At 43.3% G+C, this 19,925-nt stretch overlaps 2 protein-coding genes across 2 annotated transcripts; both read left to right on the top strand.

Annotated features, from left to right (window-relative positions):
• Window positions 1–477: 477 nt before the first annotated feature.
• On the top strand, window positions 478–7,859 carry LOC119480646 (monoacylglycerol lipase abhd6-B-like). Its single transcript, XM_037757171.1, has 9 exons — window positions 478–614; window positions 2,608–2,767; window positions 3,043–3,156; window positions 4,500–4,632; window positions 4,877–5,034; window positions 5,976–6,030; window positions 6,506–6,606; window positions 6,827–7,048; window positions 7,468–7,859. The coding sequence occupies exons 1-8, from the start codon at window positions 508–510 to the stop codon at window positions 7,004–7,006; spliced, it is 1,008 nt and encodes a 335-aa protein (XP_037613099.1). The 5' UTR covers window positions 478–507; the 3' UTR covers window positions 7,007–7,048; window positions 7,468–7,859.
• A 3,841-nt stretch (window positions 7,860–11,700) lies between these two features.
• On the top strand, window positions 11,701–19,529 carry LOC119479919 (monoacylglycerol lipase abhd6-B-like). Its single transcript, XM_037755955.1, has 10 exons — window positions 11,701–11,812; window positions 12,366–12,493; window positions 14,459–14,618; window positions 14,894–15,007; window positions 16,323–16,455; window positions 16,649–16,806; window positions 17,712–17,766; window positions 18,252–18,352; window positions 18,573–18,794; window positions 19,214–19,529. The coding sequence occupies exons 2-9, from the start codon at window positions 12,387–12,389 to the stop codon at window positions 18,750–18,752; spliced, it is 1,008 nt and encodes a 335-aa protein (XP_037611883.1). The 5' UTR covers window positions 11,701–11,812; window positions 12,366–12,386; the 3' UTR covers window positions 18,753–18,794; window positions 19,214–19,529.
• Window positions 19,530–19,925: the final 396 nt, after the last annotated feature.

Below are 19,925 nucleotides of genomic sequence, written 5' to 3'. Positions count from 1 at the left end.
TCAGTGTGTTCATATAACCTACAGTAGCGGATGTTGTGATCATGTTTGAGATGTGATGTTATCAAAGGACACTTAGAGAGTCATAACCAGGATACATGTGTGTCTTCAATGTAATATTTGTATCTGCTGGTTCACAAAGCTGATTTAAGCCTCATCTCTACTTGAACCTTCAGTTTAAAATGTAAAATGTATTCTAAAACTAACAGGAAACCAGCGGTGATCTGGTTAACGTCAAGTTCCGCCTTCCTCTACACTGTAAATATTTGCTGTTAATTTACAGTGGGATTTCAACAGTATTAACCTGTTATTGCTAAAAGCAATATGATGATCTAGATTAACCTGCTCGGGACCTCTGAGACAATGAGCTGACGGACGACAGCTGTTTCCCTCTTCTTCCAGTCTTTGTGCTAAACTAAGCTAAAGACAAATAAAAGTGCTGATTCTGTACTGAGATTTAACTGATATTCACCTTCTCATCTGGCACAGCAAACGAGCTAATTTCACAAAATGATGGAGCTGATGATGCTATCAGGAGGTGTTCTGGTTCTTCCTGCCCTCGCTTTCATCACCTCCTTCCTGCTCTGGCCAGGAGCCTACCTTAAGGCCTACAACTGGTAAACACACAAACACACACAAACATAGACTGGTTGGACTGGTCTATCACCAGTGACTGGTAGTTGGTTAGTGTTTACGGAAGGGATAATGTACAGCAAGCCGGTTATTACACGGCTACTTACTGAAGGAATCAATATTTTGACACAAAAACGGTCCGCCAGAGTCCGACATCTGAACTGCGCCCATAGCAAAGGTCTGTTATACATAGCAACGGTCTGTTATACATGAATTACAGACCGCAGAACGCAGTGATTGACCTATCAGAATCGAGTATTCAACACAGCCGTGTAATAAAGGTATTTAACTCAGCATTGTGGGGTTTCTTTTCTTTCAATAATAACAATGTTGTGACAGAATATCACTGTTCAGCTTTGTGTTACAGGCTGTTGCTGTGCTGTAATGTTACTGCCTCCAAAATATACTTTTATTGTGAAGCAGTAGGACTGTTAGTGTGACCTGGCCAACTGGACTTTGTCTAAGCTGTAAAAAAACAACAACGTGTTGGCCGTTCAGCAGATTATTGTTGCTTTTTCACTCTCTCTCTCTCACACACACACACACACATATACACACACACACACGCACGCATGCACGCACACACACACACACACACACACACACACACACACACACACACACACACACACACGCACAAACACACACACACAAACACACACACACAAGCACGCACACACAAACACACACACACAAGCATGCACGCACGCACACACCCACGCACGCACACACACACTCACACACGAACACGTGAACTTCATGAACAGACTCACAAAAGCTTTTTATGAGAGGGTAAATAGGTATTCTGAAAGTCTAGCCTAATGTGGATTCGACCAATATCTGTTCTCAGAGAAACATGTATTTTTAGCCATGTTAGCAGCATTGACCAGATTTCAATGAGATTTTACAATTTTACTTCAGAAAAAGGTTTTGAGTAGGCTACGTGTTCTACCACTGCCAATACCAACATTCCCAGTCAGAGAGGATGAAAATAACGCAAGACAGCGTTTGCCTGGGGCCCCAAAATCACTAAATCTGCCACTGAAAAACACACCCAGATTGCGGTTACTATCCACTCCTGTTGACTCGTGAAGAAGAGTTTGTTGTAAAGTGAACAGCAGTCAATGACCCCCGGCGCCGTTCAGAGTGCGTGCTCGAGCGCGGGTCCCCAGGTGAACGATGACATCAAGGTAGTGAGCCTGGGATGCCGGGAATCAATTAGAACCCTCTGGAGGTGTCGTGGGCCTATCAGAGGAAACAGGGCGCCCACTGCATAACCCAGAAGATACCATCACTCACTTGATCACCTTACTTAGCCTAGGCAGCATGCCTAAGGTGTGCAACTTAAGGGATACCAACAACTCGTCCCATAGAACAGACCCCGTGCTACCTTGAATTTGTGAAGAAAACTTTGTTATTTTGCATGTCTCCTTGGTGAACAGAGAATCCAAAAACGGAAAAATCCTGGATGAACTTGGTGAAGTGGGGCCGCGTTTAACAAAAGAAAATTTATATCAAAATATTTGTTTACAAACTAACACAGCTCGTGCAGTATGATCTCTAAAATCTCATTTATACAGTCGTATGATCACTACTTCCCAAACATATGCATCTTCGCTAAAACCGTACTATTTAAAAAGGTTTGCGCAGGCGCACTACTCGTCTGTGCGAGTACAGTTTATACAGAAGTGTTTTAAATAGTAAGGTTTTCCTCGTGGATTCAAGTTAACACAGGGTGAGTAATTGATATACAAATGGTCATTTTGGAGGAGAAGTGTTCATTTAAGATGCACTGTGAAATTTCAAAAGCATTGCCTCGTAAAACACAACTACAGTATGTTGTAGAGCCTTATGTGAAGCAGAATTTAAACAAAAGTCAAAGATCTTATAGATCGTATACTTATTGTTGATTATAACTGGTAGGGCTCTAAGCTAGCCGGACATAACTCCTAGTGATCCTGCTGTAATCCTCTTCAGGTACTTGCGTCGCAGGCTGGGTTTAGTGGTCCGCTACTCTCAAAGTGGAAGTTACCGCTTCTGTTATTCCAGCCGCGGGACGCCAGGGGGCGCCACGCCATCACTGCTCCTGCTGCATGGCTTCTCCGTCTCTAAGGACATATGGCTGTCTCTCGTCAAGGTAACACACATACTGTACAGGTGCACACAAAGTTCTTTTCACATACACACACTTAGAAATGTGAGTGTGTGCACGTAGTAGAGTATGAGTATACATACATACTATACTATACATACACACTATACTATACATACTATACATAGAGTATGAGTATGAGTATGAGTATGAGTATGAGTATCTTTCTCAAACCTTTTAAGAAGAATATGCACACAGTCTGCTTTGAATGAACACCTTTTATTTCAGAGAGTCTTGGGTGTGTTTGTTTTCTCCTCCAGCATTTCCCCAGAAGCCAGCATGTGGTGTGTGTGGACATGCCGGGACATGAGGGGACGAGTCGTACTGGTGCTGAGGACTACAGCATTCAGGGCCAGGTCGGCCGAATCAACCAGGTGTGTTTGCGCGTGTGTGTGTGTGTGTGTGTGTGTGTGTGTGTGTGGTGGATATAACAGACTGTACTCTAATACAGAGTGGGGGACTCCATTGTATTTATAGACAGAGGCGGAGACCCTTCCACATTTCCAACGCCAGGACTAGACTATATGATATCGACACAATAATGTCCCTGCTTGAAAATGAGCATGTCAGAAGTTTGTCTTTGGCACCCCCTGCTCGATCCCCGTTGTGGAAGGATTCTTTCTAACAGCCAGCAGGGGGCGACTCCTCTGGTTGCAAAAAGAAGTCTGATTGTATAGAAGTCCATGAGAAAATGACCCTACTTCTCACTTGATTTATTACCTCAGTTAACATTGTAAACATGAGTTTATTGTCTCAGTCGCTAGTTTCAAGTCTTCTTCAATACAGCATGATGTTCATTTAGTAAATTATGGTCCCATTTAGAGTAAATTAGACCATAAAGCAGGGTATGCTTCAGGGCGTGGCTATCTTGTGATTGACAGGTCGCTTCCAAGGCGTTGTCCATACTGGTTGTCAAAACCATAGACCACAAACCAATGTGTGATGTCAAGGTGACTATGCCCACTCTTTATATACAATATATGATGTCAACCTGTAATCTGAAGGTACTGTCACATCAGCAATGGTCTTTGTGAATATTTGCTTTGTCTGTGTCACTTTAAATGAACCCTGTGCAAGAAGGTGTTTCCTGTTTCAGTGCAAACTCCTGACCAGCTCCGACAGATGTGCAAGTCACGATTGATCTTTGTTCACCTTATCCCTGCGAATTGACTAATGCTTGAGAACCGTCCTGCTCTGAGACTGGAGGCAGGGAGAAACAGCTAGTCTGGCTCTGTCCAAAGTTAAAAAATACACCCTCCATTACTAAAGATCACTAGTTAACATGTTGTATCTCGTTTGTTTAATCAGTACACAAACAGATATGTAGAAACTGCTGTTTGTAGTTTTAGGGGGAGTTACGTGCTGGAACTGTTTTGTGTTGTGGTGCAGTGTGTTCAGCTTCCTGAAGTCTTACAATCACAGTGAGGTTGCCAGGTTTGTAACCACAGAGACCACAACCAACCCTGTGCTCACCTGCCTGGCAACCGACACTTTAGCTATAGATGCTGCACAGAAGATGGATAACACCTAACTCTCTCTCTCTTTCTCTCTCTCTCTGTCTCTCTGTCTCTCTCTCTCTCTCTCTCTCTCTCTCTCTCTCTCTCTCTCTCTCTCTCTCTCTCTCTCTCTCTCTCTCTCTCTCTCTCTGTCTCTCTCTATCTCTCTCACTCTCTCTCTCTCTTTCTCTTTGTCTTTCTCTTTGTCTCTTTCTGTGCAGTTTGTTCAGAGTATCGGTCTGGACAAAAGACCTTTCCACCTGATCGGGGGATCGATGGGTGGGTGCGTTGCTGGAGTGTACGCTGCTCATTACCCAGCTCACCTGTCCAGCATCACCTTGGTCTGTCCGTTAGGTAAACTCAGCAGACATCTGATCTACGTGATGTTTCAGCGTTTCCCTCTAGGATTCAAACCTGAGACTGTTTCATGAAGCAGAATGACAGATATGCCTCTCTCCTCCTCCTCCTCCTCCTACTCCTCCTCCTCCTCCTCCTCCTCCTTCTCCTCCTCTTCCTCCTTCTCCTTCTCCTTCTCCTTCTCCTTCTCCTTCTCCTCCTCTTCCTCCTCCTCCTCCTCCTCCTCTTCTCTGTCCACCAGGTCTGGTTTACCCCACAGAGACTGAGTTCATCAGTCGTCTGAATGAGATTCAGAAGACTCAGCAGGTGGAGTCGTTCCCTCTGATCGCCACCACTCTTCAGGAGATGGAGGACATATTGAAACTCTGCTATTACAACCCCCCCAACCTCCCTCGACTGGTAAAGAGCTACTAAATCCAGGTTAAGAAGACACTTTTAAAGGGACTGTTTGTAAATTTCAGAAATGCTTGTTAACAGCGACACCTGTGGCCATGAAGTCAACGAAAGTCAGCGTCGGGCTCGCCCTTGCTCGCTCTAAATAGACATGAACGAGCATCGCTCAAAACAGTGAGGTGACACACGTCAGCTAAAACCACAATATCACTCTATATTTCACCTGCTTGGCAGTAATGTTAGCTGACCAGACGAAGGTCTCTCCATGAATCAATGCTGATCCTAGTGTTGGCTTTTCCTTCTTCAGCCTCCGGGCTGAAGCAGGAAGAGAGACGTTATCGTCTCCCGACTGCGCCCGCAGGGAGACACCGACACCCGGTCGGAGACGGTAACGTTTCTCTCTGCGGAGCCCCGTCATTTTACAAGAGCCGGAAAACCTCTGTTGGTCTGGAGGAGCTGCAGCATTTATTTCTGCACAAACGTCCACTGTACATTCACTAGATATTCTCAGAGCTAAACTAACTCTTCTGCAGTGTGGAGTGAGCGCGCGTTCACGTCTAGAGGTGGAGCGAGACAGCGAGAACGAGCGCGGTGTGAGTGAAGGCAAGCAGGCAGAGGAGGAGAGACTCCGGCCACACGCGAGTGCGCGCATATGCGAGCGTGCGCATGGGATCCCGACCCGGTAGATTTATACCTGTAAAAAGTTACAAACAGTCCCTTTAAGGCTTCAAACAACAACAGTGTCAATGTATATTCTATTCTATTCTATTATTGAGATGAAGCTATGGAGCCTGGAGAGTATAGTAGTATTTTAGTTAGCAGGTTCCAACTGACAGAGCTGTGAATGAAATCTAATAAGTTTCTACTGTGTGTGTGTGTGTGTGTGTGTGTGTGTGTGTGTGTGCGTGTGCGTGTGTGCGTGTGCATGTGCGTGTGTGTGTTGCCAGCTCCTGCGGGGTCTCCTTGACAACAGCATCCCCAACATTGGTTTCTACAAAGAATGTCAGTCTGCTCACATCCATCTCCAACACTTTCACCTCCTCTATGACCTCCTTCTTCTCTCTTCTCCTACTCCATTGCTCCTCCCACATTACAGAGCCATTATCCTGACGTGATGCTAAACTCATTTAATTAATAAACCATATGTTATCAGATCATTGGTGGGCACATTAAACGCCCTTCAGCAGCTCAGAGGAGATAATCCTCCCCTTTCCTGGTAGGCTTTTAATTTCAAACATCTCCACGTGAAGTCTAGTGACCACTTTGTGGATGCTAATGGGGATCCAAATATACAATAATGAAGTGTTAAGTTTCATTGACAGCAACATGACAACAAAAGTAGAAGTGACTGTAATGAATTAATTAGTGAATGGAAATGATTTTTTCTCTTGTTTATGTCTTTAATAACTGTTTCTGCATGTGCTTGTAATATGCTCCTTTAATTTATTGTGTGTGTGTGTGTGTGTGTGTTCTTCAGTGTTTACGGAGCTCGTCGGGGAGAAGTCTCTTCACTTGCTGCAGGAAAACTTGCATCTGATCTCATCACCTGTGCAGGTGATCTGGGGGACGGAGGACAAGGTATAAAGTGATGGTCATCTAAAAACTATATATGTTCAAGGAAAAAGGCACGCCAACCAACCAATCAAATGACCGATAAGGCTATGCATAGAGTCGTGCTACAAGCGTAGCTAATATAAAATGAATATAACAAATTGACAGCAGTGTCTGCTGATCACCAAAGGTGTCGCCAAAATCCACAAACATGACGAGCTGCTAATAAACCTGTCTCCTCTCTCAGCTGTTGGACGTGTCGGGGGCAACAGTGCTGCAGGAGTCGCTGCCAAACTGCCAGGTGGCGCTGTTGGACAACTGTGGTCACGTTGTGACGGCGGAACAGCCCAAGAAAGTCGCCAAGCTCATCATGGACTTCCTGTATGAGCAGGAAGTCAACGGTGAAAACACTAAGAAACTTTCCTGAAGAAAACGTTTGAACCATATGACCTCACTATGGATGATGAAGGTGAGTGTAACGACGGCTCGCCGTTACTGGAGGTTAATTATAGAAACTTTAACAATAACTATAATTACAATGCATAAATGGTTATTGAACGCACTTATTGGTACATATTGTTAACAGGGTAAATAAACACACAGATGTATTTATTGATCAATCAATTTATTGTCGATGTATTTCAGTGGGATGAGGCTGCCGTGCAGGGTATTTTACAACGGGGATGTGGGGCAATTCCTTCTCGTCGTTCTCCTGTAAAATACCAAAATACTTATTAAAATACATACATCGATTTATACCCCAGTAGTGGAAGAAGGTAATGTGGGATAAGGAAGTAGATTGAAGATTGTAGATTGACTTGTATTAACATTAAAACGGTCATGTCAATATCATGCATTGACTTACCTCTGCCTGTTTCCGTCTCACAGGGTGTTCGGGCGAAAGAGATCACCGGGGGCTCGCGCACCTATAAATTGTTCCAGGAGGGTAAAACCAGTGGGAAGTGGGTAGAGGGGAGTTCGGCGGGACTGTTTTAAATGTATTTGTTCAGGTGAAATATTTATTGGTATTTAGTAAAGATATTTAGGTGTTTATATATTTATTAAGAGTATTTATATTTTGGGTAATGGTTTCATGTAAATAGATTGGTATATTTTTGTTTATTTGTGTGTTGTATTTAATATGAGGAATGGTATGTGCTAATTGAATGGGCTATATAAGGCTGGTGAATGTAAGTCGAGGGGGGAATACTAAGGTGGAGGCCAAAATGTGTGTACGGTGCGGTGAAAGAAAAATAAAATGTTTTCATGCTGAAACGCCATCCGGTTGTGGACTTCTCCTCATTGCCTCCTTGACCGCTCGGGCATTCTAACAATGAGGAGAATGAAGGTAATGATTAAGTGGTATTGATATTTGGGGATGATACTCTTTTATAGTCTGATATAAGAGTTTTCTACAACAGCGTTTACATCTGTGAAAATTAAATGCACAAACAAAATGGACTGGACTTTTTCTTTTTATTGGTATTCTGTACAAAATCCAATAAATCATAGAAATAATTGTATAAACACATAAAAAGGGGCGGCTGTGGCTCAGAGGGTAGAGCAGGTCGTCCACCAATCGGAAGGTCGGTGGATCGATCCCCGGCTGCTCCGGGCCTCGAGCAAGACACTTAACCCCAAATTGTTCCCGAAGGCTGTGCCGTCGGTGTGTGAATGAATATTTAGATTAGATCCTGTTGGGCAAGTTGACACCTCTGCCATCAGTGTATGAATGTGTGTGTGAATGGGTGTGTGAATGGGTGAATGCTGACATGTAGTGTAAAGCGCTTTGAGTGGTCGGAAGACTAGAAAAGTGCTATATAAATGCAAGTCTATTCACCATTTACCATAACCCCCCCATGTTTCTGCTCCAAGAAGCCCCATCCCCATAGCAATATTACTGCACCATTAAATAAGCAGAGTTAATTTCATAAACAATTACATTTATTCATATAAATGAATTCAATGCGATAGAAACGTAGAGGAGACACACACAAACACACGCACACAAAAAAGAGGAAAGAACTAAAAACAAAAAGAATAAAATAAATAAAAAGAAGAAGAGAAAATAAACAAACAAGAACAAAAAAGTATAAGTTGGGAATTATATGTAATACGGGGTCAGCAGTTTAAAACTTTAATGTCAGTGGTATCCATTTTTTCTATATAGACTAAAAAAGGTCTCCATATAGCATCAAATTCCTGAGCACACCCTCTTGTAGTATAGTGAATCTTCTCCAACACCAAATGATGTATGAGATCTTCAATCCACATCCTAAAGGTTGGAGGGTATTTCTCCTTCCATTTAAGAAGTATAAGTCGTCTAGCTAAAAGAGATGAAAAAGCTATCATATTCTTTGCCTGGTGACTAAGATGTATATCTTGTGGTGCTACTCCAAATACTGCAGTAATAGCAGAAGGTTCGATGGGTACTTCAAAAACATCTGAAAAGGTTTTAAATATTGACTGCCAGAAACTATTTTGTTTTTGGACAAAACCAGAACAAATGTGAAAGGGTGTCTGGTGCTTGCCTGTATCGGTCACACATAGGGTGGATACTGGGCGTGAGCTTAGCTAACTTCACTTTAGACCAGTGAAGGCGATGTAAAACCTTGAACTGAATAATTATATGTCGTAAACAAATTGAAGAATAGTGTATCCTATCTAAGGCTCCAAACCTCATCAGAAAACGCTGTCCCCAAATCTTCCTCCCACTGATTCCTTAGTAATGTCAAGGGTTCCAAATTATGTGATTTCAGTGAGGAATAAACTGCCCCAATAGACCCTGTGGAACATGGATTAAGTTTCAAAATGTAATGTAAAAGAGAGTTGGGTGGTTGCGATGGAAAGTAAGTGGATGATGCTGATATAAAACTATGAATTTGTAAAAATCCCCCCAAAAAATGAGAGTGAGGAATATTAAACTTATCTAGTGCATCTAGTGAAGCCTGTCTGTTAAACAGTGTTGGCCGTGGTCAGAGGACGCGGGGGAGACCGTAGCTTTGGTCTCCAGGACCGGAGTCTCTGCTCCTCCACTCCGCTGCCTGCTTGCCCTCTCTCACAGCTCGCTCCACTCTCACGTGCATGCGCGCTCACTACACACTGCAGAAGAGTTAGTTTAGCTCTGAAAATATCTAGTGAATGTACAGTGGACGTTTGTGCAGAAATAAATGCTGCAGCTCCTCCAGACCAACAGAGGTTTCCCGTGTCTTGTGAAGTGACGGGGCTCCGCAGCGAGAAACGTTATCGTCTCCGACCAGGTGCTGGTGTCTCCCTCCCACCGCGGGCCGCGGTCGTGTGGCTGAACCAGGAAAAGCCAACACTAGGATCAGCATTGATTCATGGAGAGACCTTCCTCTGGTCAGCTAACATTACTGCCAAGCAGGTGAAATATAGAGTGATATTGTGGTTTTAGCTGACGTGTGTCGCCTCACTGTTTTGAGCGATGCTCGTTCATGTCTATGTAGAGCGAGCACAAGCGCGAGCCCGACGCTGACTTTCGTTGACTTAACGGCCACAGGTGTTGCTGTTAACAAGTATTTCTGATCCATTTCTCTGTATTCTCTTAATACCGGGTTCATCACGCAACGCGATCGCTAGCGGTTCGACTGCAACAGCAAGTAGGGGGCAACCCTGTGTAGTGCCACGATGGAGTGGGAAATAGGAGGACAGATTGTTGTTCGTTCAGACAGCTGCCAATGGAGAGGAGTAAAGCATCCTTATCCAGGAAACAAATCTCTCACCAACACCAAATTGTTTGACAGGATAAAGAAGATAATCCCACTCCACCCGATCAAAAGCCTTCTCGGCGTCAAGCGATATAAATATTTCTGGAATGCCGAGTGGTTTGGGATCGTAAAGGATATGAAATAGGCGTTGTATCTTAAAATAAGAATGGCGGCCTTTAATAAAGCCTGTGTTGTCTTCAGATAAACTGAGGGGAAGACAGCTTCCAGACAGGAGGCTTGTTGAGGCAAGTTTTTATACACACAGCACCAGTGCAGGAGGCCGTAGTCTCTGTTTTAGATGAGAAAACACTCCATGTTGGGATTTTGCAAATTCAAAAAAACTATATTTCAGTTTCATGTGAATGTCAGTTGTTTGTGTGTGAAGTCTCCTGCTGTGAACCGACTGTATATTTAACCTCATAAAAACACATTCAGATTGAAATTGTGAATGAAAACTGTACCGTATACAGGTGAATAAAGCTGAATAATTAATGTGATTTAGTAATGTCAGCACTTGTACAAAGAGTGTCTCTGGAGTATAGTAAAAAATCTCCTGCAGAAAAAAATAAATAATAGTCTTATTGATTGATTGGAAACTTCTCAGCTCTGTTTTGTGTTTTCTCTGTTTTTGTTTTTTTGTATGTAGTAATACACCAACAGATCGCTGCATGACGACTCATCTTTACAGTTTTATCAAGAATGTCAAAGAGTAGGTAATTCAGCAGCAGGAAGTGGTCCACCTTCTGAGGTATAAATTACTATAGTTATTGATAAGCATTAAATAAAAACATTTAGTATTTTAGGTTTCAAATTATTGATTGTTTTCAAATAATTTGGCTTAGTTTGTAATTTGAACCATGTATTAACTTAATTAAATACAATTAATTGTTATTGTTATATTATTGAACTTGTGCAGAGACTCCGTTTATCCCCAGTTTCTGTCTCTCATGTAATCATCGTTTTTACATCTGAGGTTCTAAACACCAAACATAATATTTTTACTGACAGGATATAAGAGATGAAAGCCCATTTAAGTCAGAAAAATACATTTTAAAAAATGTTAGATGTGGCAAAAGTATAATGAATTCATAGTACCTCAAAATTATGAGGTAATGAGTCAAGATGTTGACTCATTATCTGATAATTATGATTATGTATTGTCTTATTTTGAGTTATCATGAGTATTTTCATATGATTCATATTTGATCAGCGCTGCCTAGTTTGACCGTTTGATTGGAGTTCGCGAGTGATTGACAGCTGCTCAGAGACGGCAGGCTCCAGCTCAGCTCTGATTGGTTGTCTTCCTCCGGTCTGTGAAATCTTGCAGATGCCGTTAGGAGCACCGGAGGACACTGGAGGACACAGAGGCACATGATTGAGGAGGAGGAGGAGGAGGAGGAGAAGGAAGAGGAGGAGGAGGAAGAGGAGGAGCACAGTGAATGGAGGACAGCCTGCAGTGTCAGATCGAAGAGGACTCGGACAGGTACAGTGTTACTTCTGAACAGGTGATTATAAACATGCTATAATGCAAATGAATATGTCTTCTCTTCAGCAGCAGACTGTGTTATTCAGTCAGTGTGTTTATATAACCTACAGTATCGGATGTTGTGATCATGTTTAAGATGTGATGTTATCAAAGGATACTTAGAGAGTCTTAACCAGGATACATGTGTGTCTTCAATGTAATATTTGTATCTGCTGGTTCACAAAGCTGATTTAAGCCTCATCTCTACTTGAACCTTCAGTTTAAAATGTAAAATGTATTCTAAAACTAACAGGAAACCAGCGGTGATCTGGTTAACGTCAAGTTCCGCCTTCCTCTACACTGTAAATATTTGCTGTTAATTTACAGTGGGATTTCAACAGTATTAACCTGTTATTGCTAAAAGCAATATGATGATCTAGATTAACCTGCTCGGGACCTCTGAGACAATGAGCTGACGGACGACAGCTGTTTCCCTCTGCTTCCAGTCTTTGTGCTAAACTAAGCTAAAGACAAATAAAAGTGCTGATTCTGTACTGAGATTAAACTGATATTCACCTTCTCATCTGGCACAGCAAACGAGCTAATTTCACAAAATGATGGAGCTGATGATGCTATCAGGAGGTGTTCTGGTTCTTCCTGCCCTCGCTTTCATCACCTCACTCCGGCTCCGGCCAGGAGCCTACCTTAAGGCCTACAACTGGTAAACACACAAACACACACAAACATAGACTGGTTGGACTGGTCTATCACCAGTGACTGGTAGTTGGTTAGTGTTTACGGAAGGGATAATGTACAGCAAGCCGGTTATTACACGGCTACTTACTGAAGGAATCAATATTTTGACACAAAAACGGTCCGCCAGAGTCCGACATCTGAACTGCGCCCATAGCAACGGTCTGTTATACATAGCAAAGGTCTGTTATACATGAATTACAGACCGCAGAACGCAGTGATTGACCTATCAGAATCGAGTATTCAACACAGCCGTGTAATGAAGGTATTTAACTCAGCATTGTGGGGTTTCTTTTCTTTCAATAATAACAATGTTGTGACAGAATATCACTGTTCAGCTTTGTGTTACAGGCTGTTGCTGTGCTGTAATGTTACTGCCTCCAAAATATACTTTTATTGTGAAGGAGCAGGACTGTTAGTGTGACCTGGCCAACTGGACTTTGTCTAAACTGTAAAAAAACAACAACGTGTTGGCCGTTCAGCAGATTATTGTTGCTTTTTCACTCTCTCTCTCTCACACACACACACACACACATATACACACACACACGCACGCATGCACGCACACACACACACACACACACACACACGCACAAACACACACACACAAACACACACACACAAGCACGCACACACAAACACACACACACAAGCATGCACGCACGCACACACCCACGCACGCACACACACACTCACACACGAACACGTGAACTTCATGAACAGACTCACACAAGCTTTTTATGAGAGGGTAAATAGGTATTCTGAAAGTCTAGCCTAATGTGGATTCGACCAATATCTGTTCTCAGAGAAACATGTATTTTTAGCCATGTTAGCAGCATTGACCAGATTTCAATGAGATTTTACCATTTTACTTCAGAAAAAGGTTTTGAGTAGGCTACGTGTTCTACCACTGCCAATACCAACATTCCCAGTCAGAGAGGGTGAAAATAACGCAAGACAGTGTTTGCCTGGGGCCCCAAAATCACTAAATCTGCCCCTGAAAAACACACCCAGATTGCGGTTACTATCCACTCCTATTGACTCGTGAAGAAGAGTTTGTTGTAAAGTGAACAGCAGTCAATGACCCCCGGCGCCGTTCAGAGTGCGTGCTCGAGCGCGGGTCCCCAGGTGAACGATGACATCAAGGTGGTGAGCCTGGGATGCCGGGAATCAATTAGAACCCTCTGGAGGTGCCGTGGGCCTATCAGAGGAAACAGGGCGCCCACTGCATAACCCAGAAGATGCCATCACTCACTTGATCACCCTACTTAGCCTAGGCAGCATGCCTAAGGTGTGCAACTTAAGGGATACCAACAACTCGTCCCATAGAACAGACCCCGTGCTACCTTGAATTTGTGAAGAAAACTTTGTTATTTTGCATGTCTCCTTGGTGAACAGAGAATCCAAAAACGGAAAAATCCTGGATGAACTTGGTGAAGTGGGGCCGCGTTTAACAAAAGAAAATTTATATCAAAATATTTGTTTACAAACTAACACAGCTCGTGCAGTATGATCTCTAAAATCTCATTTATACAGTCGTATGATCACTACTTCCCAAACATATGCATCTTCGCTAAAACCGTACTATTTAAAAAGGTTTGCGCAGGCGCGCTACTCGTCTGTGCGAGTACAGTTTATACAGAAGTGTTTTAAATAGTAAGGTTTTCCTCGTGGATTCAAGTTAACACAGGGTGAGTAATTGATATACAAATGGTCATTTTGGAGGAGAAGTGTTCATTTAAGATGCACTGTGAAATTTCAAAAGCATTGCCTCGTAAAACACAACTACAGTATGTTGTAGAGCCTTATGTGAAGCAGAATTTAAACAAAAGTCAAAGATCTTATAGATCGTATACTTATTGTTGATTATAACTGGTAGGGCTCTAAGCTAGCCGGACATAACTCCTAGTGATCCTGCTGTAATCCTCTTCAGGTACTTGCGTCGCAGGCTGGGTTTAGTGGTCCGCTACTCTCAAAGTGGAAGTTACCGCTTCTGTTATTCCAGCCGCGGGACGCCAGGGGGCGCCACGCCATCACTGCTCCTGCTGCATGGCTTCTCCGTCTCTAAGGACATGTGGCTGTCTCTCGTCAAGGTAACACACATACTGTACAGGTGCACACAAAGTTCTTTTCACATACACACACTTAGAAATGTGAGTGTGTGCACGTAGTAGAGTATGAGTATACATACATACTATACTATACATACACACTATACTATACATACTATACATAGAGTATGAGTATGAGTATGAGTATGAGTATGAGTATCTTTCTCAAACCTTTTAAGAAGAATATGCACACAGTCTGCTTTGAATGAACACCTTTTATTTCAGAGAGTCTTGGGTGTGTTTGTTTTCTCCTCCAGCATTTCCCCAGAAGCCAGCATGTGGTGTGTGTGGACATGCCGGGACACGAGGGGACGAGTCGTACTGGTGCTGAGGACTACAGCATTCAGGGCCAGGTCGGCCGAATCAACCAGGTGTGTTTGCGTGTGTGTGTGTGTGTGTGTGTGTGTGTGTGTGTGTGTGTGTGTGTGTGTGTGTGTGTGTGGTGGATATAACAGACTGTACTCTAATACAGAGTGGGGGACTCCATTGTATTTATAGACAGAGGCGGAGACCCTTCCACATTTCCAACGCCAGGACTAGACTATATGATATCGACACAATAATGTCCCTGCTTGAAAATGAGCATGTCAGAAGTTTGTCTTTGGCACCCCCTGCTCGATCCCCATTGTGGAAGGATTCTTTCTAACAGCCAGCAGGGGGCGACTCCTCTGGTTGCAAAAAGAAGTCTGATTGTATAGAAGTCCATGAGAAAATGACCCTACTTCTCACTTGATTTATTACCTCAGTTAACATTGTAAACATGAGTTTATTGTCTCAGTCGCTAGTTTCAAGTCTTCTTCAATACAGCATGATGTTCATTTAGTAAATTATGGTCCCATTTAGAGTAAATTAGACCATAAAGCAGGGTATGCTTCAGGGCGTGGCTATCTTGTGATTGACAGGTCGCTTCCAAGGCGTTGTCCGTACTGGTTGTCAAAACCATAGACCACAAACCAATGTGTGATGTCAAGGTGACTATGCCCACTCTTTATATACAATATATGATGTCAACCTGTAATCTGAAGGTACTGTCACATCAGCAATGGTCTTTGTGAATATTTGCTTTGTCTGTGTCACTTTAAATGAACCCTGTGCAAGAAGGTGTTTCCTGTTTCAGTGCAAACTCCTGACCAGCTCCGACAGATGTGCAGGTCACGATTGATCTTTGTTCACCTTATCCCTGCAAATTGACTAATGCTTGAGAACCGTCCTGCTCTGAGACTGGAGGCAGGGAGAAACAGCTAGTCTGGCTCTGTCCAAAGTTAAAAAATACACCCTCCATTACTAAAGATCACTAGTTAACATGTTGTATCTCGTTTGTTTAATCAGTACACAAACAGATATGTAGAAACTGCTGTTTGTAGTTTTAGGGGGAGTTACGTGCTGGAACTGTTTTGTGTTGTGGTGCAGTGTGTTCAGCTTCCTGAAGTCTTACAATCACAGTGAGGTTGCCAGGTTTGTAATCACAGAGACCACAACCAACCCTGTGCTCACCTGCCTGGCAACCGACACTTTAGCTATAGATGCTGCACAGAAGATGGATAACACCTCACTCTGTCTCTCTCTCTCTCTCTCTAAAACACACACACACTCTCTCTCTCTCTCTCTCTCTCTCTCTCTCTCTCTCTCTCTCTCACTCTCTCTCTCTCTTTCTCTTTGTCTCTCTCTTTGTCTCTTTCTGTGCAGTTTGTTCAGAGTATCGGTCTGGACAAAAGACCTTTCCACCTGGTCGGGGGATCGATGGGTGGGTGCGTTGCTGGAGTGTACGCTGCTCATTACCCAGCTCACCTGTCCAGCATCACCTTGGTCTGTCCGGGAGGTAAACTCAGCAGACATCTGATCTACGTGATGTTTCAGCGTTTCCCTCTAGGATTCAAACCTGAGACTGTTTCATGAAGCAGAATAACAGATATGCCTCTCTCCTCCTCCTCCTTCTCCTCCTCCTCCTCCTCCTCCTCCTCCTCCTTCTCCTCCTCTTCCTCCTCCTCCTCCTCCTCTTCTCTGTCCACCAGGTCTGGTTTACCCCACAGAGACTGAGTTCATCAGTCGTCTGAATAAGATTCAGAAGACTCAGCAGGTGGAGTCGTTCCCTCTGATCGCCACCACTCTTCAGGAGATGGAGGACATATTGAAACTCTGCTATTACAACCCCCCCAACCTCCCTCGACTGGTAAAGAGCTACTAAATCCAGATTAAGAAGACACTTTTAAAGGGACTGTTTGTAAATTTCAGAAATGCTTGTTAACAGCGACACCTGTGGCCATGAAGTCAACGAAAGTCAGCGTCGGGCTCGCCCTTGCTCGCTCTAAATAGACATGAACGAGCATCGCTCAAAACAGTGAGGTGACACACGTCAGCTAAAACCACAATATCACTCTATATTTCACCTGCTTGGCAGTAATGTTAGCTGACCAGACGAAGGTCTCTCCATGAATCAATGCTGATCCTAGTGTTGGCTTTTCCTTCTTCAGCCTCCGGGCTGAAGCAGGAAGAGAGACGTTATCGTCTCCTGACTGCGCCCGCAGGGAGACACCGACACCCGGTCGGAGACGGTAACGTTTCTCTCTGCGGAGCCCCGTCATTTTACAAGAGCCGGAAAACCTCTGTTGGTCTGGAGGAGCTGCAGCATTTATTTCTGCACAAACGTCCACTGTACATTCACTAGATATTCTCAGAGCTAAACTAACTCTTCTGCAGTGTGGAGTGAGCGCGCGTTCACGTCTAGAGGTGGAGCGAGACAGCGAGAACGAGCGCGGTGTGAGTGAAGGCAAGCAGGCAGAGGAGGAGAGACTCCGGCCACACGCGAGTGCGCGCATATGCGAGCGTGCGCATGGGATCCCGACCCGGTAGATTTATACCTGTAAAAAGTTACAAACAGTCCCTTTAAGGCTTCAAACAACAACAGTGTCAATGTATATTCTATTCTATTCTATTATTGAGATGAAGCTATGGAGCCTGGAGAGTATAATAGTATTTTAGTTAGCAGGTTCCAACTGACAGAGCTGTGAATGAAATCTAATAAGTTTCTACTGTGTGTGTGTGTGTGTGTGTGTGTGTGCGTGTGTGTGTTGCCAGCTCCTGCGGGGTCTCCTTGACAACAGCATCCCCAACATTGGTTTCTACAAAGAATGTCAGTCTGCTCACATCCATCTCCAACACTTTCTCCTCCTCTATGACCTCCTTCTTCTCTCTTCTCCTACTCCATTGCTCCTCCCACATTACAGAGCCATTATCCTGACGTGATGCTAAACTCATTTAATTAATAAACCATACGTTATCAGATAGTTGGTGGGCACATTAAACGCCCTTCAGCAGCTCAGAGGAGATAATCCTCCCCTTTCCTGGTAGGCTTTTAATTTCAAACATCTCCATGTGAAGTCTAGTGACCACTTTGTGGATGCTAATGGGGATCCAAATATACAATAATGAAGTGTTAAGTTTCATTGACAGCAACATGACAACAAAAGTAGAAGTGATTGTAATGAATTAATTAGTAAATGGAAATGATTTTTTCTCTTGTTTATGTCTTTAATAATTGTTTCTGCATGTGCTTGTAATATGCTCCTTTAATTTATTGTGTGTGTGTGTGTGTGTGTGTGTGTGTGTGTTCTTCAGTGTTTATGGAGATCTTCGGGGAGAAGTCTCTTCACTTGCTGCAGGAAAACTTGCATCTGATCACATCACCTGTGCAGGTGATCTGGGGGACGGAGGACAAGGTATAAAGTGATGGTCATCTAAAAACTATATATGTTCAAGGAAAAAGGCACGCCAACCAACCAATCAAATGACCGATAAGGCTATGCATAGAGTCGTGCTACAAGCGTAGCTAATATAAAATGAATATAACAAATTGACAGCAGTGTCTGCTGATCACCAAAGGTGTCGCCAAAATCCACAAACATGACGGGCTGCTAATAAACCTGTCTCCTCTCTCAGCTGTTGGACGTGTCGGGGGCGACAGTGCTGCAGGAATCGCTGCCAAACTGCCAGGTGACGCTGTTGGACAACTGTGGTCACGCTGTGACGGCGGACCAGCCCAAGAAAACCGCCAAGCTCATCATGGACTTCCTGTCTGAGCAGGAAGTCAACGGTGAAAACACTAAGAAACTTTCCTGAAGAAAACGTTTGAACCATATGACCTCACTATGGATGATGAAGGTGAGTGTAACGACGGCTCGCCGTTACTGGAGGTTAATTATAGAAACTTTAACAATAACTATAATTACAATGCATAAATGGTTATTGAACGCACTTATTGGTACATATTGTTAACAGGGTAAATAAACACACAGATGTATTTATTGATCAATCAATTTATTGTCGATGTATTTCAGTGGGATGAGGCTGGCGTGCAGGGTATTTTACAGCGGGGATGTGGGGCAATTCCTTCTCGTCGTTCTCCTGTAAAATACCAAAATACTTATTAAAATACATACATCGATTTATACCCCAGTAGTGGAAGAAGGTAATGTGGGATAAGGAAGTAGATTGAAGATTGTAGATTGACTTGTATTAACATTAAAACGGTCATGTCAATATCATGCATTGACTTACCTCTGCCTGTTTCCGTCTCACAGGGTGTTCGGGCGAAAGAGATCACCGGGGGCTCGCGCACCTATAAATTGTTCCAGGAGGGTAAAACCAGTGGGAAGTGGGTAGAGGGGAGTTCGGCGGGACTGTTTTAAATGTATTTGTTCAGGTGAAATATTTATTGGTATTTAGTAAAGATATTTAGGTGTTTATATATTTGTTAAGAGTATTTATATTTTGGGTAATGGTTTCATGTAAATAGATTGGTATATTTTTGTTTATTTGTGTGTTGTATTTAATATGAGGAATGGTATGTGCTAATTGAATGGGCTATATAAGGCTGGTGAATCTAAGTTGATGGGGGAATACTAAATAAAATGTTTTCATGCTGAAACGCCATCCGGTTGTGGACTTCTCCTCATTGCCTCCTTGACCGCTCGGGCATTATAACAATGAGGAGAATGAAGGTAATGATTAAGTGGTATTGATATTTAGGGATGATACTCTTTTATAGTCTGATATAAGAGTTTTCTACAACAGCGTTTACATCTGTGAAAATTAAATGCACAAACAAAATGGACAGGGGCGGCTGTGGCTCAGAGGGTAGAGCAGGTCATCCACCAATCGGAAGGTCGGTGGATCGATCCCCGGCTGCTCCGGGCCTTGAGCAAGACACTTAACCCCAAATTGTTCCCGAAGGCTGTGCCATCGGTGTGTGAATGAATATTTAGATTATATCCTGTTGGGCAGGTTTGCACA

The sequence above is a fragment of the Sebastes umbrosus genome, chromosome 1 (assembly GCF_015220745.1).
Source record: "Sebastes umbrosus isolate fSebUmb1 chromosome 1, fSebUmb1.pri, whole genome shotgun sequence".
NCBI classification, from domain to species: Eukaryota; Metazoa; Chordata; class Actinopteri; order Perciformes; family Sebastidae; genus Sebastes; species Sebastes umbrosus.
Note: the sequence above shows the minus strand (reverse complement) of the source record. Positions and strands in the feature narration are given on the sequence as shown.

Excerpts from the sequence above, each read along its gene's own strand:
- LOC119480646 (XM_037757171.1), top strand. The coding sequence starts at position 508 with ATGATGGAGCTGATGATGCTATCAGGAGGTGTTCTGGTTCTTCCTGCC. Across the intron at positions 2,768-3,042 it reads TATGGCTGTCTCTCGTCAAG|CATTTCCCCAGAAGCCAGCA; the intron begins GTAACACACATA and ends TTTCTCCTCCAG. Across the intron at positions 4,633-4,876 it reads CACCTTGGTCTGTCCGTTAG|GTCTGGTTTACCCCACAGAG; the intron begins GTAAACTCAGCA and ends TCTGTCCACCAG.
- LOC119479919 (XM_037755955.1), top strand. The coding sequence starts at position 12,387 with ATGATGGAGCTGATGATGCTATCAGGAGGTGTTCTGGTTCTTCCTGCC. Across the intron at positions 15,008-16,322 it reads AGGTCGGCCGAATCAACCAG|TTTGTTCAGAGTATCGGTCT; the intron begins GTGTGTTTGCGT and ends CTTTCTGTGCAG. Across the intron at positions 18,353-18,572 it reads TCTGGGGGACGGAGGACAAG|CTGTTGGACGTGTCGGGGGC; the intron begins GTATAAAGTGAT and ends CTCCTCTCTCAG.